The following is a 23,065-nucleotide window of genomic DNA, read 5'->3' as shown; positions in this document are numbered from 1 at the left end:
TAAAATTTGGGTTCAGATCCAAATTCGAGCATGGCAAGAGTCTTCTCAATCGAGGTGAAAACGTCTTGGACCCCCATCGTGGAGGAATAGCTCATTTGTGATGTTGACCCGAAGACGGGAGTTGGCGCCGAGGGTTCCATGCTACTTTGGGTGGAGGCTCTCGTCATACTCCTTGTCACGGGGCCAATAACGCGGGTATTGGTGGCAACGTGTGCAGCTTCCTGAACAGGCTTAGCATCAGTAGCCTTAGAACGTGCAATCACGATTTTGTTGCTCTTTGGTGCCATTGGTGATAGACGTAGTTGAATATTCGAGGAGAAGAGATGGAAGGCAGAGAGGTCCCACCGGGCGTGCCAAAAATTTGTACGCGATAAAAATTTCAAGTCTGCAAAATGACAAGAAAAATACACGACAAATATATGATATATAAATTTAGAAAAATATGTAGGTACAATCTCTGGGGTTTTCTCGAACTTGTGGAGAGTTTCCCTCGATTCTTCTCCTCGAACGCCAATCCAAGGGCTTCGCAGGTTGTTCTTGGATCCACCACCGATTCCTTCAAATCTTGATATAGAAGATTTGAAGAACTTTAGAAGATATTTGAAGACTCAAGTCTTGATATCTGGGAGACTTGGAGAGCTTGAAGAGCCGAACCTTTGTAGCTTGGAGCTTCAATGCTTTGAGCGTATATGATGCTCTTTTGATATCTCTGTGTCCCTCTGTGTATTTTTTTGTGTCTTTGATTTGGTTGAGAGACCTCTATTTATAGCTGTAGCAAGAGGTGGAGGTTGAGATCATGTACACCACTCTACTTGCCTAGCAAGACGTACAGTCATATTAGGACTGTGCCAGTTAAATATTATCTCTTCATTAATAAAGAGATAAGTAATTTCTCGATTGGCCAGACTTGTGGGGACACGTGACGTGGCGCCATTTTACTGGCCAGGCCATTGCAGTATATAAGAGATATACTTGGATTAAATAACTCTAAATATTATCCATTTAATAAGAAATAAATACTTAGATATTTATCCAATAGGTATGTGATACGATATGATTTGGTTGGTGAAGATACCCCTGCGATTTGAATTGGTTTGGAACACCTCAACTTGACACGTGGAGGAATATAATTGGCTATTTAATAACCAAACTTTCCAAGTGTACATGCCATATGGCAATATCCGATTGGATAAAAACATTTTATAGACCAATGGTAATTTTTAGAATTTAATTAAAATTCCATTGTCTACAGGTCTCACTAGACAAAAAGGAAAATTCTATTAAGTAACTATATTTAGATGATATTTAATCAATTTAAATTTAATAACATTATGCAAAACCTATAGAGTGCTTTGACTTGATTATTTTAACTAAAAAGAATAGGAATAAATGCTCACATTCAGTTCACCGAGTCATATTTTTACTTAACCAGATCGAACTTGTGTTGGGACTTGGGAGAAGTGACATGGGGTAACATTCATGCACACATGGTTCCATGGTGGGGTAATTAAAATAGCTACTATATTTTTGCAGTGAGAAAAATGATATTATAGTAGGCAAACGAATCAGTGATAGAAGCAAATTAAAAGATGACTCACTTCTTAGTTTGTAGTTACTCCCACATCTTCTGTGTGTAAGCATGTTGAGATTTTTAGTTAATTTTTTAAAACAGAACTCTTGTAATAATACTACTTATTCAGCATCAAACAACATAAATATACATCTAGTTTTTATATGCCAACACAAGTTAGCTTAGTGTGCAAGAACAGGTGACTTCCTCACAAAATATCATGTGTTCAAATTCCACTAGAGTTGTGTTGGTGGGCGAATCCCACTGTTGATATGAGGGCATCTCGGAGGCATGATGGGCAACCTATATGGTCTCGAAGGCATATCCTGAGTCTAATACACGTATTTTGAACATACTCCATAGCTAATTGTTCTACATGTAATTTGAATGTACTCCATAGGTAACGGAGGCATGCCCTGAATCTAATACATATATAATTAGTTAATTGTTCTGTGTGCAATTTGAATGTACTCCATTCGTTTCACATAATATTTTGATGTTACAGAGAGAGAAGAAATTTAAGACTCACACCAAATAGATCGTATGTCATGTTAGAGCTAGTATCGGGGTTTTTTTTAATGGTTTAAATTATTTCTAAAATTGTTTGACGTACAAATATGCCCTTGTTTTGGAAGGAGAAATTCTTTTTAGTGTTACCATCGTGCATCACAAGTGGAGGCATTATTGAATTTTTCACGATAGTACATCAATCTATATTGATTTTCTTTCAAAAAAGAAGAAACAAATCAGATGCACTTCTGAAGAAATCTGGTAGGCATTTCTGATGCTTCATAGCCCTCTGTGGATGATAGCTAGGATGATATGCGTTATGTCGTCCACAAGTTTATGTATTCCATCTCCTGTCATGTCATAAAATCTTGCTTCTTCTTTCAGCACGGAACCATCAATTACCCCTAGAAGTTCCAATCAAGAAAGTCTGCTCTGCTACAAGAAATTTACATCCAATGAACTTGATTGGTGAAGCAAACTCCCATGCATGTTGCTCCTATCCTGAGTATGCTCAAATTGCTTCTTTCACATGATTGTATTAGATGAGACACTTCACAGGGTTTGATGCTAACTTAACCTCTTTCCATCATATGTATACAAAAACTTAAGGGCTGTGTTAGCTATAAAACACATCCACAAGGATAAGCAGTTAACTCCTTGTTATCAGCTATGTTATGCATTCATGCATTATCAGGGACAGCACTTGAAGGATGAATCTTAATGCCATTCAAGGAGCATCAAAGTATCATATCCTAATGCCAATTCCATTACTGTACCAAGAAAGGTGTATAAAGGCTTATTACCTAATAATCAGCATGCTGCAACAAAGCACATAGTTAATGGTGGCAAGTGAGGCTTTTCTGAGGGAAGTTAGAAGCCCATCACATTGTGAAACATCCAAATTTAGTGACAGCATTGGGATATTATGAAGAAAGAAATGGTGAGTGCTTCCTCATTTACGAATCTTGTCCCAATAGGAACCTGGCAGAATGGTTATTTGGTATGTTATCCTATTGCCTGGGACGTCTCCTGCTTGTTTAACACCTCTATTCGCTTGTACAACCGCTTTGCTATCCCTAATATATTTATTATTTAGGGTTAATCGCACTTTATCCCCTTTAAGTGCGGGCCATTTCTCAGTTTACCTCCAACGTTTGTTTTTCCTCAATTTATCCCAAAGACTAACAGTCAACTGCCCTCCCTGGGTTAGCTTATTCGGTAGCAAGCGCTTCTTCAGACCACGCTTACCAGGTTTCGAGTCTTGCATAGGGCTACCGTGTTCGAGGGGGTAAGGCCTCCCCTCTCGGGCCACAGAGGATTAGTCGGGGCGAAGGCTCGGATACCTCCTGTGTCTGGAAAAAAAAAAAAAAGACTAACAGTCAACTCCAATGAGATTAACAGAATAAGGAAAAGACAGAAATATCCTTAAAAAAATAATGAGTAACCCAAAATATCCATACCATATGTCTAGGTTTATGGGGCAAAAACAAGTTTCCAAAATTGCCCTGAAATAATGGAGCCATCTGTCATATGGGACAAAAAAAGGGAAACCGGAAGACAGGGCTAATTACTTAGAATATAGGTTGAAAAAAGAAAAGTCAGACACTTATGGGTTTGACAGAGGGGGTGTATAAATCTATGGGTGGCGGGCTGACACAGCTTGGCACCTGACACCCAAAATTTTTTTTTTTTTAAAAAGATCCATGGGTGCCGGGCTGTGTCAGCCAGCCCGGCACCTGACACAAACCTTTTTTTTTTTAAAAAAAGATGGCATCAGCCCGGCACCTGACACAAAATATTTTTCCCCAAAGTTGAACAATTGAAATAGCCTCCCGAAAAAATGAGCTTTTGACCATAAGGGATTACTTGAATAATATCACTTCTTTGGCGTTTTATTCTTCTAAATATCCCTATACGCACTTAACTATTACGCAGCCATGGAGTTTCGTAAAGAAATTTCTCAAGGTCTATTAAATAACAACAAATAATAACAAATAACATCAAATAATGCATTATAATTAAATAATTAAATCATTTATAATAAATTAATGAATATTTAATAAATAACAAATTAAACCTAATTCATCACCTTAATTAAATGCATTTAATCGAACCTCTTAAAACACGGTACATGCTTAATTGAATTAGTTTAGTGATAGAATTAGTTTAAGTAGTTTAAGTAGTTGTTTAAATTTGTTTAATGGATTAATTTAAAGAGCCTAATTAAATGAATGTAGATGTAATTTATGTAGTATTGAATTATGATTATGAAAACTTGTTAATTAGTTCGGGTTATTTAAGTAATTGAAAGAATTGGCATATTTAATAAATTCAATACATAAAATTGATGTATTTAGCATAACTTAATTAACGATATTAGTGTTATTAGTTTAATGCAATTCACTTTATTATGCAAATTAGTTGATAATTAGTTTATGTTATTTAGTATATGATTAGTTTAATTAGTTTAGTGGATTAATTAGTTTAATTAATTATGGAATTAATTAATTTTAAGAGGTTCGATTAAATGAATTTAGATGTATCTGGCGAGGTTAATTAATTGAATGAATTTTTGTATTGAGTTTTGATTAAGATAGCCATTTAGTTGAGGCAATTTAAGTATTTGAAATAATACCCATGCTAATAAAATAAATACATAAAATTAATGTAATTAGCATAGCTTAATTGCGACACTAGTGATATTAGTTTAATGTAATTCACTTTATTTGTTAAGTTAGTTGATAATTAGTTTATGTTATTTAGTATATGATTAGTTTAATTATTTTAGTGGATTAATTAGTTTAATTAATTGAATGAATTAATTTTAAGAGGTTCGATTAAACGCATTTAATTAAGGTGATGAATTAGGTTTAATTTGTTATTTATTAAATATTCATTAATTTATTATAAATGATTTAATTATTTAATTATAATGCATTATTTGATGTTATTTTTTATTATTTGTTCTTATTTAATAGACCTTGAGAAATTTCTTTACGAAACTCCATGGCTGCGTAATAGTTAAGTGCGTATAGGGATATTTAGAAGAATAAAACGCCAAAGAAGTGATATTATTCAAGTAATGCCTTATGGTCAAAAGCTCGTTTTTTTGGGAGGCTATTTCAGTTGTTCGACTTTAGGGAAAAATATTGTGTCAGGTGCCAGGACACAGCCCGGCACCTACCATCTTTTTTTTTTTAAAAAAAAAGGTTTGTGTCAGGTGTCGGGCTGTGTCAGTACGATATCCATGGATCTTTTTAAAAAAAAAATTTTGGTGTCTGTCAGCCTGACATTCATAGATTTATACATCACCTCTAACAGGGATTCGGGGCTGGAACGGTTGTTCCGTTCCGAAAGGTGTAATATCATTTACATATAGTATAATATCATCTGTACAAAGTGTAACAATAGAATAACAACGAGTAACACTAGAATAACATTTTTATAGGTCTCACATGACGTGAAAATCGAGTTGTAAGAAGTGATCTGAACCGTACAAATTTTTTTAACCTAATCATGATCGGAATGGTTGTCTATGACAATCGCTCCAGCCCCTCCTCCCTCTAACAGACTCACAAGTGTCTGACTTTTCTTTTTTCAACCTATATTCTAAGTAATTAACCGGAAGACAGAAGGTTTCCTTCCTCTTTTGTCATTGTCGGTCAAGTTTCTCTCCCCTCTATCAGCCTCTTTCTTCTTCTGCATTCCTAGCAAAACCTCCAAAACCTCCATTAAAGAACTTGAAACGGCACCAGAATGTCTGATCGAAGTTTCGTGAAACTCTAATCTACTTGGGGCCCTTTTATATCAAGGCAACCATTTTGGGCCAGACGTATATAATTTTGGGTATTTTGCATATTTTAAATCAGAGAAAGATATACCTGCTTGGCGGGTCGGACCCAGGTGCAATTGACCCATCGGCGGTGAAATCTCAATTGGGAAGGAGCAAAGTGAAGTTCGTCGGGCTGGATTGTGAAAGGTGACGACGAACCTCAGAAGAGAGGGGGACTGGGGCTGCTTGTGGTGGTAGTGGCGGTCGGCGTCGTGGTGGTGAAGAAGAAGAGCGGTGATGACACCAGTCCACCAGCCGTCCCTAGAGTAATCATCGACGACGTCGCCTAGGTCAAACTAGGGTTCAGAAGAAGGAGGGTCAGGAGGAAGATTGGGCATACCGGCACTTCAATTGTCTCGACAACTGGTCTGATGGGCAGCCATAGGAGTAGCAGCAGCAGGTGGCGAATATCCTCATCCAAGTCCAGTCTTAGACATCAAAAGAAGAAGAAGAAAATCACTGAGGATGATATTGCCGAGTACTTGGCAAAGAAAGCTCAAAAAAGGGTAACTCTGTTTGTTTTTATCTTTATATGCACTATTTGGTTTATCTTCTTTTACTTTAATTTGATTGGCACTATTTCATTTAGCTTCCAACCTTTTTTTTAAACTTTAGGCAGCAAAAGTTGCAAAGAAATTGAAGGCACAGAATATTTCTGGATATGGTAATGATTCAAATCCATTTGGAGATTCCAATCTAAATGAAAGGTAAGTTATATTCCTATGTATTTTGAATTGCGGACATGTCAGGAATGTATGTTAGTGTTGGTAACCAAGTTTGCTTTAACTGTATGTTAGTGTTGGTAACCAAGCTTATATAAAAGTTTTCCACTGGAATCTGTGGACAACAATATTGAAAAATTTATCATAGTTTAGTATTTTGTTTTTGAAAAAATCTACTTGTCCCTTGAATTTGCTGTGTAAAAAATGTCCCCTTGCAGATTTGTGTGGCGAAAGAAGATTGAACAAGATATCACCCAAGGCATGCCACTTGAAACATTTTCATTAAAGGCAGAGAAAAAGAGACAAAGAGAAAGAATGGTATTTTATAGACTAGTATTGCGTCTTTTTTTTATTTTATATGGTCCTTAGAGTAAATGAAGCATGCTGTATGAAATACTGCACTTGACTGATTGGTCATTGGTACATGCATCTCTCACTCCTACAAGTCATGATTATCTTCATCGTCCAATAAATCGTTTCCCAATGTTAAGAAGAATAATGTCTTTGGCACACAAGAAGAAGGAAAACTGGGCTAAAAAAATGATGTATGAGACAAGCAAACCAAATGTTGTCATGCTGTTATGTTAATCCTCTCTGTTTCCCCTCTTGTCGCTTTCTTTCACAAGTCAGAGCATTGAGATCTGTTCTTTTATGTACAGGTCTGCATCCCTTACTTTACTCAGTTAAAACCCAGCAGTAGTAATTCTAGTTTCATTTGTTCATAATTTGATTTTTTTTTTCCAAATTTCTCCTTTAAGTGTTACAGTTGTGCAATGACTGCAGCAGTTTCATGAAAAATATTCAGAAGACGTTTACTTTTTGTTAAGTTAGTACTCACTGGAATTAAAATTGCAGGCAGAGATTGAAAAGGTGAAGAAAAGAAGGGAAGAAAGGGCTATCGAGAAGGCACAGCATGAGGAAGAAATGGTAATATTGTTTGTCTTTGGTATCTAAAGTTTCTTGATGACGGATTTTAGGACATACTTTCTAATTTATCAATGTTTCAGCATTTTGGCAATTTTACCATGTTTTGATTGAACAGGCATTATTAGCAAGGGAACGTGCTCGAGCTGAATTTCAAGACTGGGAGAAGAAAGAAGAAGAGGTGGATGTCTCAAATCTTTCATGACCTTTGTTTCTTTTGCAATATGTGTAATAAAATTTTCTGATAATTAAAATATGAAATGGGGAAAAAGAAGTTTCTTCAATTCTTTGCTGCAAGGTGGATGTTTTGCTCATTCCAATTCTGCTATGTTAACACATTTTATTGCTTGCAGTTCCATTTTGATCAAAGCAAGGTTAGGTCAGAGATACGGTTGCGAGAAGGCCGCACTAAGCCGATTGACATTCTTACTAAGCATCTCAATCCTTCAGATGACTTGGATATAGAAATAAATGAACCATACATGGTCTTCAAGGTAATTATTTCTTGTTTTCTCTAATGCAGTGTCTTGCTATCATAATGATCCTTGACCATCTTTGTCCTCTTTTTCATATGCTTCACTATTCAATTGACTGATTAGCTACTGATATGTGCATTCTATCTCTATTATTAACCTCACACAAGAAGAACCAAATTCACGATCTTGCAAATTCATGTTTCTTTGAAGCAGTGACAGTATTACTTATCAGGAGAATATAGAGGCCTAAAATGGTACCAACTTCTGGGGTTAATAGGGTGTATGGTGCATGAATATTATGTTAGTATAAATTATTTGGTGCAACTATTTAATTCCTGTCAACTCTCAGTAAATTATTTTGAGTACTATCCCAATCTAGTTTTGCTGCTACATAATAGCAATAATGCCTGAAGTATTAATCATTTTTTCATCACGGGGGTAAGTGGGGAACCACTATTGATGCTCTTAGGAAAAAAAAAATGCTAAGTAGTTTATCCTTTTGAAGACATTTACTAGTCTTGCTGCTCAATTGGTAATCTGGATGCAATACGTTGGCATCTCATGCTAAGTGAACTTGAGGCTGTACTCTCTTTCTTGGGTCACAATAGTCTCTTAAGTGCCATAGGAAAGGAATACTGCTATGGCAGCAATGATACTCAATCATTCTCATTTTCTTATGGGGATGGGTGTCTCTAAACCTTGGGGGAAATTTTGCTCTAGAGGTCTTATGTTTTTTATGAGTAAATCTTCAAATCTTCATCTTTCAGTTTTTCTTTTTCTTTTTTGTTCTCTTGTGAGTATAATGGTCTATATTGTGAATCTACCCAAGCATAAAAATGAAGATTGCATAACTAATAGGTTTTCTACTGGGGAAAAGAAATCCAGTTGCATCTGGAAGCAGAAGGTGGGTTAAAATGGTGGTTATCCTTAGATGAAGCTTGGATGTATGTATTCTTGAATGCTGACACTAAATTTTTTCTGTTTTGCACAATTGAGTGACATTCTTGTGTTTTTTATGCTTTCTTAAATGCTGACTATGAATTTGTCCTGTTCTGATAATTGAGTGACATACCTGTGCTTTGGTGGTTCTGAACATTCTATGATTGTTATGTGCAATGCAGGGTTTAACAGTAAAAGAAATGGAAGAACTTCATGAAGACATTAAAATGCATCTTGACTTGGACACGTCAACGCCAACACATGTCCAGTATTGGGAGGTAATTCCTCTTTTCTTATCACCTGTTCTTTCTTTGTTGGGTCGAGGATTTATTGAGATGTATGCTCCTCTCTTAGTACTTCACTGGTATAGTATAGCATTTGTAACTCTTTTATGAATCTTGGCACTATTATATCCCAAAATAATGTTAATCTTTTAGCTAAAAAGCTGCAACTTGTGGATACTTGCTGATATTTTGGGTAGTCTGTGTGTTGTTTGGCGATTTACTTTCTATGATGCAAGTGAACATTTTATGGCTTCAGACAAAATAGCACTATGGAAAGTATTACCTTACTCTTGAAGAAACATTAGCGCTTGATGCAAAAAGGCCTGTTAGTGGCAGATTGGAATGTACTAGGCTCTTCTGCATTTATATCTGACTTATTGGTCCATTCTAATAAATCTGATCTGATAATTCAGTGGTTGCACATTTGGTTATTCAGACCAAGGTGGTAAGGATGTTATGAGCAAGTGCAGTAAAAATAAGCATTTCTTCCAAATTTGATGTAAGAGAGCTTAGAAAGTGCTCTGATTGCTAACATAGTCTGCTGCTGAGGAAAATATTTCCTTGTTTATTTTCTTTCTCTTTGATTCTTTGCTGATTACACGTTTCTAATCCCTCTCCTGATTGTTGGACACCCACTACCTCAATGAATTTGAACACGAATAAATAAATCGAGAGTCACACAATGTACAAAGGAAGAGCAATAAGTGAAAAGTTTCGAAAACAATGTGAATCATATCTTCGGGACATTGGCCTGGTGGCATGTTGTTGGAAGGAAATGATTGAGGAAGTAGAACTGGATTAAGAGGATGGAGGAAGTGGAACTGGATTAGGATGGTTTGTTTTTGGCTTAGTTGTTCATGGTGTAAGATGGACTCAATAAAATTGCTTCATAGTCATGATATTTGCTGTACAAGACCTTCAAGTTTGTTATGGTTGTGTAGACTAGATAGGTGCTGCGGCCTTCGTAATCTGAACTTGCAAATGAATGGAAGTGTCTGGATATTGAACCTAGAAATCTGATTTTATGGTTGTTATTGAATTTTATGTGTAAATAATTGTTTTACTTGTATATTTAATTTATGTCATCTTTCATTTGGTCTTAATTGGTGAGACAGATGGATCACAACTTTCATCTGAATAATGATAACTGATCTACATAAAAGGGCAAAGCAAATAATCTAGTTGAGCGTGCTGGAATTGTTCTTACCTGGAGGATTATTCTAATTGAAATTTTAACTCACATAAAGGTGTCAGGATAATTGTTGGAAGTTGACAAGGTTGTTGAATTTGTGCCAAATCAATTTTTTATTTTATGTGAATCACCCCAACTTCTAGTAACTTGTATAAAGTGTTCATTCTACCGCATACGGCATATCGAGCTAGCGTGTTAGTTGTTATGAAATCCTAGGACTACCTGTCTCCGTGAGTGAAACCTTCTACTCTGTGTGAAATATCCTGTGTTTTCAATGCATCCTGTGTTTTCAATGCACTTAACTTGAGCGCAGACTTTGCAAATTCTCTTTCAGACTTCGTTTCTTTCCTTCTTTGATAGTGTATCTTTTAATTTTATATAATTTTTTCAGTATCACATTGTGAAAGTTGTTTGTTCATCTGTTTCTCGATCACATGTCAACAACCCCAAACTGGTTAGATAATCTATTGAGACATATAATCTCAGCACAGGTGTATACCTGTTCCTAATTTAGTTAAAGCTTCACCATTGATTTGTTGTCAAGGTTGTTTATCGAGTACATTTTCATGGTGCACTTGTGGTTTTTTTTTTTTTGGGCAGTTTTTGAACTCCTAGTCAACATCATTCGTAGTATAGATAAATGGTGTTTGAATGCTATAATCTAAATTTCCAATTAACATTAGTTTGAAGATCCTTCTTAAACTATGTTGGAAATTCTTGTAATGTTCTGGATGTAATTCCCAATTAATTTATATCTGTGGAAATTGGAATTGTTGCAGGCACTGCTGGTGGTTTGTGATTGGGAACTAGCTGAAGTTCGGAAAAAGGATGCTTTGGATCGAGCCAGAGTGCGTGGAGAGCGACTACCTCCTGAGTTACTTGCTGAAGAGAGGGGAATGCATTCAAGCATTGAGGCAGATGTCAAGAGGCTCCTACAAGGGAAATCCTACGGCGAACTAGAAGCTCTACAGTCTCAGATTGAGGCACAGATGCAGTCTGGTACAGCTAAGGTGGTTGAATATTGGGAATCTGTTCTTATACGTCTCCACATCTTCAAGGCTAAGGTAAACAGTGTAGTGATGCTTCTATACTGCTTTAGGGTTTGTGATGCGCTTTGCCTGATTAATTCCTATTTCCAATTTCAGGCTTGTCTGAAGGAAATCCATGCCAAATTGCTACGCAAGCATTTACAGCGCCTTGAGAAACCTTTGGAAGTTGGAGATAGTGAAAGAGAGTTGACTCCACAGCCTGACGAGGAAGATGCCAGTAGTGATGGAAAAGGTGCTGAAATTTTGTCATGTTCAGGACTTCTCCTTCTACTTTTGCACCTTAATTTTTGGCTGACTTCTTCTTCTGTGCAGGTGTTGAAACACTCTCTCCTGAACCTATAATGCGTCAAGAGACTCCAGAGTTGGATGAAGAGGCTGGATCATATTCGCCGCAGTTGATTCATGGCGATGAAAATGAAGAAGCAATTGACCCAGAAGAGGATATGGCTATACTGGTAAGAACACAGAGATTGTTGTGCTTTTTATGTAGATTATCTGACTATGCTAAAAGAGAAGTATTGTTTTTTTCCTACAATATGCTGAAGCTATGCATATTTGATCCCTATGTATAGGAGAGGAAGCGTATGGCTGTCTTGGAAGAAAGGCGTCTCCAAGAATTGACTGTAAGGCCTACTCCTCCTGATGATAACTTCGAGAAGAAAGCCATGAAAGCAATGGGAGCCATGGAGGAAGGTGATGCAGTATTTGGCTTGAATGACGAAATAAATCTTGATTCACAGGTATTTCAGCTTGCCTATATGCGCGCATCTAGCTTGTGTTCATCAAAATTCTAGTTTCTCATTTTTCTTTCTTTAATTTGGTGTGGATGCAGGTCTATTGGTGGCATGATAAGTACCGCCCAAGAAAGCCGAAGTATTTCAATCGTGTCCATACTGGTTATGAGTGGAATAAATACAATCAAACCCACTATGATCACGATAACCCACCCCCGAAGATTGTACAAGGCTACAAATTCAACATTTTCTATCCAGATCTTGTTGATAAAGGGAAAGCTCCAACTTATGCCATCGAGAAGGATGGCGACAGTTCAGAGACCTGCATCATCAGGTTCCATGCAGGGCCACCTTATGAAGACATTGTAAGTTTCCTCCTCTGACTAACCAACAATTGCTCAGCATCATTTGGCTAGTCTTTTTGCTAGAAATTGCTTGAACAAAACTGAGTCGGTGGTTGTTTCTGTACAGGCATTCCGGATAGTTAACAAGGAATGGGAGTATTCACACAAGAAAGGGTTCAAGTGCACATTTGAACGTGGAATACTGCATTTGTACTTCAACTTCAAACGATATAGATACCGGAGGTGATCCTTGGCTGTCTATTTGGAACAAGAAATGCTGCATCATAATTTTCATGTTCTTGAAAATTTTGTAGTACCATGGTTTACATGTTTTTGCCAGAGAGTAAATATTGATCCGTCTGAAAGTGTAGAAGCTGAATGTTTAATATTGGTTGTAAAACACAGTATTAGTAATTTGCCATTTCAAAGAAACTCCAATTTATTTTCTTCACGAGTCTCCTTTTACGAAGGATTTGGTAGTGATCCCCTTTTTGTATCAGCTTGGAGGTTTTACTTTTTAAGTATTCAAAATCAACCCAGGCAAATTGCACTCTTTCTGTAGTTATTTTTGGATTTTAAACTTGTAATTTCATTTCGTAATTTTACATAAATGAGTAGTACTCTCACTCATCGTTACTTTTATTTCCACAATGAAGTTTCATAATCAACTAAGTTTTGATCATTTCAAAATCAAATCATTGTTTGCCTGGGCTGGCTGTGGTTTTGTACAAAAGTTTAGATTCAAGCTTTGTGGTTTTGTGCAAATGTTTATTTTCCTAACTAGACCAAGCTGTAAACTTTATTGGAATTAGGTTTACCATTGGCCATTTTCTCCAACTGTCCATTTTAACACCCAATAATAAATTTGGATTGGAAGAAGGAAAAAAGTTTAATTGGTCCACCGTTATATATATATATATATATTTTTTTTTATTTAAATTTGTGGTGTTTTATTGATGAGAATAATTGTTACACACAGAGAAACATCATTTTGAAGTACATGATTGAACTATAAAGACAATAAATGAACCAGATATGTTTTGTGCTTTGTTGAAAAGCAAAGTAGCTCCAATTCTCCTTAATCCTCAGCCCTTCATACGCTTAATTTTCCGAATTGAAGGCATCCCTAATCTGTCCAGGCGAATTGCTCCACGAGCCATAGTTGGGAACGTATGGAAGGAATCGTATAACTTGAGTTGATGCTCTGGATGAGAGACGCCCACATTGGACAATGCATCAGCGACTGTGTTAGCTTCCCTATAGCAATGTGAAAAAAGATCAGGATCTTCCACGAACTGCCAAATCTGCCTAATCTCTCGTCGAATCTTCCAAGGGCAGTGTATACGTTTCTGAAGAATTCCAATTAATACCAAAGAATCCGATTGAATATAGAGATTTTCAAAACCCCTATGTATGGATGTTTGAATGCCAATAAGGAGAGCCCGGGCCTCTGCACTTAGACATGTAGTTTCTCCAAGATATGCCGAAAAACCAATCAAAGGAATCCCATGTGAATCCCGAAGAACCCCACCTCCTCCACCCAAACCTGGATTACCCTTAGAACAGCCATCTGTATTGAGTGTAAAACGACCAGTTTCCTTTGGTTCCCAATAAACAAGTTTGTACGTGAGATAAATGTGAGATGAATATGGCCAATCGTACAAATGATAGAATGAATGAGCCTTGAAAACCTGTTTGAAATAAATTTCCACAATGATATGGATTTCCAAGGTAATGGCAAGACAAATGGCGCGCGATCTCATATGGACATCCTCAAATAATGCTTTATTTCTTGCTTTCCAAATTTGCCAACATACTATATTCGGAAGAATTCGTCCAATGAATCGCTGTATCTCTGAATCATATGAGTGCAACCACCAACCCACTATACGGGAGCGTAAAGAAGAACCAGGAAAAGTCAATCCACATAAAGCTCCAAAATAATTCCAAACTGTTGAAGCTATATGGCCTTTGGAAAATAAATGTTCAATTGACTCCTCCGAAGCGGAATCGCAGCAGAAACACTTTGATGGTAAATGTAAACCAAGTTTACATAACCTATCCGGTAAAGGTAGCCTCTCCAGCAACAATCTTAACATGAAGAATGAAATTTTGAGTGGGATCTGAGGATGCCAAATGCTATCAAAAACCATAGACTTGTTTCGTGCTTGCCTAATATCCTGAAATGCCGAAACTAGAGAGAAGTTTCCAGATGTTGTGGACATCCAAATGACTTCAGCTTCACCCCAGTCTTCCGGGACTGGATGCTCTAAAATAGAGGGAACCAAATCTGTAGGCAATGTTTGATATAATCTAATCACATCCCAGTGTCCATTGATGATAAAATCACCAAACGACAAATTAGAGACCACCGTCATACGGAGAAACAAGGCACCCCCTCCCAACCAATTGTCGTACCAAAAATGACAAGCTCCGTTTTTGATATCCCATAGCATAGATAGTTCCACTTGTCGACTTACATTGACCATCCTTCTCCAGATTGCGGAATCCATTGACCTGATTTCTACCTGACAAGGATGTAGTAGTCTACAATACTTAGCTTTCATGAACGAAGCCCACAACGAGCATCCCTTTCTGAAGTTCCACCAAAGCTTGAATGAGAATGCTGTGTAGATGTCCTGTAACCTGCGAAAACCAACTCCTCCCTCATCTACCGGATAGCACATTTGAGACCACCGTATCCAGTGAAATTTAGACTCCTCGGAGGATGACCCCCATAGGAAGGTCGAGAAGGCTTTTTCTATAGTTCTAAATACCTTACCTGGGATAACCGCTGCTGACAACAGATGTACTGGCATCGTTGCTAACACATGTTTGATTAGAACTATTTTGCCTCCAAGAGAAAGCATCCTTGATTTCCATGACCTTATTCTCCCTAGGATAGATTGGCAAACTTCCCCAAAATATGATGATTTACATCTGCCAAAGTAGAGGGGAAATCCCAAATAACGTATCGGAAATGGGTGATAATTGAATTTGGTGAGACGTTCAATCACCCTTCTTCGTGCCAGTGATATCGAAGGATGTACTAAGTAACAACTTTTCAGCACATTTATCAATTGTCCAGAACACCTTTGATACGCATCTAGCACCCACATGATAAGCTTTAGAGAATAAGAGGATCCATTTGAAAAAATTAGAATATCATCCGCAAAAGCCAAATGAGTTATAGTAGGACATGCAAAGGGGACTTTGAAACCCACAAACCCCGGTTGCATAGCAAGATTATTCAATCCTCTAGATAACACCTCAGCTCCTATGATGAATAAGGCAGGTGATAATGGATCACCCTGACGTAGGCCTCGTGTAGATTTGAAGAAACCATGTGATGCCCCATTTATAATGATGGAAAACCAAACATTAGAGATCAATCGCCAAACCAAATCAATGAATCTTTCTCCAAAGCCAAATCTCCTGAGAACACCAATGATATGATCCCATGACACTCGGTCATATGCCTTAGACATGTCCAACTTCATTACCACATTACCACCTCTAGTCTTTTTCCCAATACCCGACACTACCTCCTGTGCTAGCAAAAAATTTTCTGTTATATTACGGCCCTTTACAAAGCCTGTCTGCTGGGGCGAAATGATTTTGGGCAAAAGAGAAGCCACTCTATCAGCTAAGATCCTGGATAACAACTTGTTGAAGAAGTTACACAGACTGATTGGCCTGTAATGAGAAAATTCCTGAGGATTTGGGTTTTTTGGAATTAATACAATTGAGGTAGAAGTGATAAATCGAGGCAACTCTGCCCCACAGAAAAAGCTGAGAATTCCCTTGTAGACATCTTGGGCAATAATTTCCCAGGCAAATGTAAAAAATTTGCCTGTGAAGCCATCGGGGCCAGCAGCACTATCCCCATCCATTGACTTGAGAACTCGATGAATCTCTTCAATCGAAGGCACTTCTTCCAATTTTCTATTTTCCTCTTCCGATATCATGTGCGGGATCATATGTCGCATACCAGAAGATGACTCAAGATAGCCAGTGAAGAGATCAGAGAAATATGATATGGCCTCAGTTGCTATATCAGCATTGGTGTCCACCCAAACTCCGTTTGACTTTTTTATACGGTGTATCATTCCTTTAATCCGTCTCTGTCTTACGACCGCATGGAAATATTTTGAATTGCGATCTCCCTGTGTAAGCCATTTTGCCCTGGCTTTTTGGCTCCAAAATTGCTCTTCTATTGACAATGCATTCCGCAACTCTGCCTGAGCCTTACTGAGCTCAACCTGAAATTCCTCCGATGCATATTGATCCATCGATTCTTCTGCTTGTTTGACCACCTCTTCCGCCGAACGTACAGCATCAAATATATTCCCAAAATGTTGCTTGTTCCATGTATGAATAGCCCTCCTCGTTGCCAATAATTTAGAGCACAAAACACGTAGCGGAGATCCACTCACATCTTGATTCCAAGCCTGTCGAATCACATCCAATAGTTGTGGTTTGGTCGTCCAGACATTCAAAAATCTGAAAGGTCGTGGACTATTGTCTGATCGATCAGAAAAAGTAATTTTCAATGGTGCATGATCCGAGGGATGTCTTGGGAGATGGAGTACAGAAATCACGTCTGAGAAATCCAAACAAGACCCATTAATTAAGAATCTATCCAATCTCTTTGAAACCCGAGCTCTACCTCTCCGATTATTAGACCATGTGAAACTAGCTCCTGAAAAGCCGACATCCAAAACCCCTGCCTCTTCCATAAAAGACATGAAATCCGCTCCTTCCGCTATAGCAAACGGACGTCCACCTCGTTTTTCGTGAGGGGCTAAAATAACATTAAAGTCCCCCCCAATACACCAAGGTAGTGAAACAGGCTTATCATTTAATAATGAACACCATAAGCCACACCGCTCCTCTAATGAACATTTAGCATGGACAAAAGACATGATGATTGGAGAAGAAAACAATTGACTTTGAACCTGTATGGAAATATGCTGATCCGAACTACCAGTAATGGAACACACAAAAGGGCTACTATAGAATATCCAAATATCACCCGATAAGTTAACAAATGAATAATCAAATAATAATCGTAGTCGAATGGACTCAATTTTGGACACGTCTGACTTTGGTTCACAAATGACAACAAACTTCAAATGGTGAGCACGAACTAAATTTATCAATCTTCTTAGATTAGGGGCTTTAGCCACCCCTCTGATATTCCAAAATAAACCACTAATCATGAGAAAAAACCTGGAAAGAGTTTTGAGATGATGTTGCTGAACGTAGCTGTCTGTCGGATGGGAAGCCAGCTCGCACACCCTTAGCACGATCTTGTCGGCAATCCATTTGAACACCTACAGATTGGTCAATGTTTAGAGTGTGTATTGATGGCTCAGCCGACTTCTCACGTGGTATAACCAATCTCGGAGATAGATTTCCTACGTTAGTTGGCAAAGCTACTTCATCAACCGCATTGGATTTGGAATCTTCATCATCAGCTCCACGCAATTCGACATAGAGATTATCTATCTCAGTGGTGTCGGACCTTTCATGATAAACTAATCCCAAGTTATGCTCCTCAATAAGCTGGGGCCCCGATGAATTATTCCCATTGGAATTGTCGGGCTGTTGGTTAATTTTGCTTGTGGTATTGATCATTTGATGCTGAACCATTCCCACGTTATGTTTCCTGAGAATTTGTGGCCCCTCACAATCATTTCCATAGCAAACTGTCAATTGGTCTTCCATGACCGAATGCTCCTTATGGACATGCATGACGACATCAGCAACCGACTGTGGATGTGCATCAGTATTTGAAGCTACTGTTTTTTTTCCCTCCTTGACCGCATAGGCGTCGGCAACTGCATCGTTTTGCTCAGGTGTTCCAGACTGCTCCATTGCACCTATTGACGTTCCTTCAATTTCAATTACTCCCGGAAGTCGCACCTCTTCAGTAGCTGACTTGAATTCCGTTGATGCTTTCCCTATGGCTTCAGTGTTGCATTTGTCAGCAGTTCCCTCAGATTCTTTTGTTACAGCTGTTGTAATTCCTTCGTCTTTTGTCTCACCAGAAATTTGCATTTGTTCAGGAGCTGTTGTACCCTCTTTTGATATTTTTTCTTTAGCTTCTGAGTCATTGCATTCATTTGTAATGACTAATTTATGTTGAGTATTTCCAGATAGCTTTGAACCATGCTTAGGCCTTTTGGTTTGATTGTTTTGGTGTTGATGTCCACCATCGATGAAGTTCTTCTTGCAATTTTCAGATGAATGACCCAATCTCCAGCAAGATGAACAATAGCTTGGCATATCATTTGGTACAATCGTTTGCCAAAAGCCGGTTTCTCCTTCAACCGCCACCCAGATTCTCGATAAAACAGGCTTTGCTACATCAATCTCCACGCATACCCTTGCCACACTAGGACGCGTCCCAGCAGCCGTTGCCGAATCCAAAAACAATGGTCTTCCTACTGGAGATAATATGGAAAACAACGAATGTTTATCAAAAAAATGGATAGGTAAATTTGGAAGTTCAACCCAAACTGGTACCAGAGAGGATTCTCTGAGCACATGAAATTCCCGGGACCATCGAAATACACGCATTGGAAATTTGCCTAATTGCCAAATCCCTCTCGTCCAAATCCTGTTAAAATCTGCTTCAGCGGAGCACTTGATCAGAACATGCCTGTAATCCATCAAGCCAATGAAAATGTGGTCTTTTAGGTTTAATGAAGCAAAGAACTTGCGAATATCTTCTAAAGAAGGTCTCCCATGAGAGAATTTTCCAACTAAAGACCATCTAAACGGCTCCGAAAGTTTTTCTGCATCTGCTCTGGAGAAAATGACTGCAGCTTCACCTTTGTAGACAGTCGCTGGCCGAATTGGGATAAATGATGTTGAAGGTTGTGAAAAAAGTTGGGAGAAAGATTTTTTTTTTGTAGGAGATCCTTGCCCCTCAGCCGACGGCTGAAGGGCAGCCATGAAACGTAGAGCAAACTGAAGAAATTTGTAGAGAGAGAGAGAGAGAATTTGCTACTTGATTATCATTGTGTTTGTTATTCCACCGTTATATTTATTAAAGTATATTTGTTAAATTTTTGAACTAATCTAACTTGGTAACTTAACATGAAGTTTGGCTAACAAGTGTTCTAGGACATTTGTTAGGATAATTTCGAGTTTTTGGAAAGTATTTAAATGCACGAGAGGGTAAATATGAGTGTGTGTATTCACATAATAAGTTATGTGTAATATAACTATATTATTAACCAATACTTCTCCAAATACTCCTTAGAAAAATCCTTTTACTTGATCGCGAGGATGTTATCCAAGGAAAGAACTTTCATAGTTGGAAACCAGTATGCTGAAAACTTCTTGAAAATGTAAGGTGTAGTAGGCTTGTAATCCTCTAAGATGGAAAAAAATGTGTGCATATCACTTGGGCATCCTTTGAATTGAAGGAAATGAACCCAGTGGGAAGGAGAGGACTTCAATGGAAAAAAAGAAGAAAAAGTAGAAAAAGAAAGGAATCTCTGTATATATTGTCTAGAATGGGAAGTAAAAGAAAGGAAGGGAAAAGATATAGCAAAATGAGTTAAAGACCTATTTATTTGATCTTTTTCTTTATGGTGAGTGAAGAAATTGGAAAAAAAACCACTAAAAATTAGTAAATATTAACAAACATCAGTACACAAAATTAATATTCAAAAAATCTCAAATATTACCAATAAAAAAATTGGAGCTTAAGTTTTATGGTTTTATATTGTCAATTTCCTTCCTTCTCAGTACTACTTTTTTTTTTTTTTTTTTGGCAAAGAAAAAGGTTGTGAAATTCCTTTTGCTCTCCAGAATGCAGATTTCGTCAACCAACAAAAGATAGCGGAAAAGCTTACTGCTTAGAGCTAATTGATTTAATTATTTTTTTTTTGGGAAAAATCAATTACATTACAAATGGCATTCTAAAATTTGATTAAATCCGTGACATTTGCCTTTTCTTTAAAAAAAAATACAAAAAAATTGACCTTTATCTTTTGATTACACTTCCAATTAATTTTTAGTTGTATACTTCATACATCTCATGTGGCACAAATATCTGCCCTAATGAATTAAAGTTTGTGCTTGTGAAGAATAATATTCAAACTTTGATTGAACAATTGTGTAGCCTTGCGCGAAGATCACGTAAAGATTGATCCTCTCAATGCGTTGACTTGTTATTGGGGGTAAAAAAGAAAAGGAAATACTACAACCAACACTCCAACAAGAATTTCTTAGTCTTCTCAATTTGTTCTTTTAAATGCACTTTTTATTTCTAAGCAGATTTTTTTTCCATATAATGAATGCTTTGTGTGAATTTGCAATATAACTCTCACTAAGAATGATTTTTTTTTCGTTAAGGATAGAAAACATTAACAAAAGTCATACTAAGAACCTAAATCTATTTGATTTCCATTAATAACCAAATAAAATATTAAACTAGGTTTCGAGGTAATCAGCCTATAATATTTGAATTGGTATAATCTAAAAATAAGGCAAGTAAAATTGAATTTGCGCCATACATTTTTCATCCAACTATTCATTCATGCTGATAAATAGTGTACGTGAAACTAATTTATTGGCGTTGAAAGAAAAAATATTTATTCTGTTTATGTTTTCTTTCTAATGTACCTTTATTCTAACATCTAACAACTTGGTAACTATATTTCCAATAAACTAATTTGATGAACTTTTAAATGCTTCTTACCCCTTGTTTTTGGAGGTTAGCTTCTCAAGCTTTCTCCAACTTAAGTAGCTTGTTCAGTATATAACATCCGTCTTCCTCTTTGTCTATGATAACTTTTATTTGCCTTAATTATTTTTGGGGAAAATCGTCCAAAACGTCCCTCACATTTTGTAAAATGACTTTTTTCACCCCTCACTTTTAAAAGTGTAATTTTATGTTCCTTACATATTCACATCGGTCAAATTTAGTCCCTAACTAGGTTTTCGATCATTTTTTTGCCGGAATCCATCACATGCAAGGCATGTGATCATTTTTTAGGGTAAATTTGTCAAATTATATTTTACATAATCTAATCTATAGTCATCCACATTTTATAAAACAAATTTTTTCGTCCCTCACATTTTATAAAATGATTTTTTCATCCCTCACATTTCACAAAATGAATTTCTCCATCCCTCACATTTCAAAAAATGAATATTTCCATCCCTCACTAATTACGTGTGTGAGGGAAACCCTAAAAAAAATGTGTGTGAATACATTTTTGTTTAAACACATGTATATGTCTATTTGATTTTGCTTAATAATACGAATAGCATAAATATATGTATATGTCTATTTGATTTCACTTAACAATATGAATACCATATATTATACGTGATCATTTGATTTCATCTGGTATTAGCTAGTAAAAAATCTTGCATTCATTGTCAAGTTGGCCAATAAAGCTATTTTCGGTCAAAATATAATAAGAATATGCAAATTAAGGTTCTATTGGTAAATATTAGTCATAATCATATAAAAAGAGAAGGTAGCCCACAAGTTGGGCCCAATTACATACATGTGTTTATGCTATTATTATTAAGCAAAATCAAATAGACATATACATGTGTTTAAAAAAAATGTATTCACACACATAATTAGTGAGAAATGAAAAATTCATTTTTTGAAATGTAAGGGATGGAGAAATTCATTTTGTAAAATGTGAGGGATGAAAAATTTATTTTATAAAATGTGAGGGACGAAAAAATTTATTTTATAAAATGTGAAGGACTATAGATCAGATTATGTAAAATATAATTTGACAAATTTATCCTTAAAAAATGATCACGTGTCTTACATATGATGGATTCCGGCCAAAAAATGATCGGAAACCTAGTTAGGGACTAAATTTGACCGATGTGAATATGTAAGGGACATAAAATTATACTTTTAAAAGTGAGAGACGAAAAAAGTTATTTTACAAAATGTAAGGGACGTTTTGGACGATTTTTCCTCTCACAAATTATGTGTGTGAATACATTTTTTTTAAACACATATATATGTCTATTTGATTTTGCTTAATAATAATAGCATAAACACATGTATGTAATTGGGCCCAACTTGTGGCTATCTTCTCTTTTTGTATGATTATGACTAATATTTACCAATAGAACCCTAATTTGCATATTCTTATTGTATTTTGATTGAAAATAACTTTATTGGCCAACTTGACAATGAATACAAGATTTTTTACTAGCTAATACCAAATGAAATCAAATGATTACGTACAATATATGGTATTCATATTGTTAAGAGAAATCAAATAGACACATACATATATTTATGCTATTCGTATTATTAAGCAAAATCAAATAGACATATACATGTGTTTAAACAAAATGTATTCACACACATTTTTTTTAGGGTTTCCCTCACACACATAATTAGTGAGGGATGAAAATATTCATTTTTTGAAATGTGAGGTGTGACAGCCCCACCTTCCCCTAAGGCGAACCAAAGGGGTTAGCGGAC

General features: G+C 36.6%; 2 protein-coding genes across 2 annotated transcripts; one reads left to right on the top strand and one right to left on the bottom strand.

Moving 5' to 3' along the window:
• Nucleotides 1-5,703: 5,703 nt before the first annotated feature.
• On the top strand, nucleotides 5,704-13,027 carry LOC140015297 (splicing factor Cactin-like). Its single transcript, XM_072067361.1, has 13 exons — nucleotides 5,704-6,418; nucleotides 6,528-6,619; nucleotides 6,853-6,952; nucleotides 7,490-7,561; nucleotides 7,677-7,739; nucleotides 7,912-8,052; nucleotides 9,156-9,251; nucleotides 11,229-11,513; nucleotides 11,595-11,730; nucleotides 11,811-11,953; nucleotides 12,071-12,238; nucleotides 12,331-12,597; nucleotides 12,704-13,027. The coding sequence occupies exons 1-13, from the start codon at nucleotides 6,284-6,286 to the stop codon at nucleotides 12,821-12,823; spliced, it is 1,818 nt and encodes a 605-aa protein (XP_071923462.1). The 5' UTR covers nucleotides 5,704-6,283; the 3' UTR covers nucleotides 12,824-13,027.
• Nucleotides 13,028-13,661: 634 nt separating this feature from the next.
• Nucleotides 13,662-17,315, bottom strand: LOC140015255 (uncharacterized). Its single transcript, XM_072067182.1, has one exon. The coding sequence runs from the start codon at nucleotides 17,313-17,315 to the stop codon at nucleotides 13,662-13,664; it is 3,654 nt and encodes a 1,217-aa protein (XP_071923283.1).
• Between the last annotated feature and the right edge of the window lie 5,750 nt (nucleotides 17,316-23,065).

Source organism: Coffea arabica, chromosome 10e, assembly GCF_036785885.1.
Source record: "Coffea arabica cultivar ET-39 chromosome 10e, Coffea Arabica ET-39 HiFi, whole genome shotgun sequence".
In the NCBI taxonomy this organism is placed as follows: Eukaryota; Viridiplantae; Streptophyta; class Magnoliopsida; order Gentianales; family Rubiaceae; genus Coffea; species Coffea arabica.
This window is presented reverse-complemented; position numbering and strand designations above follow the sequence as displayed.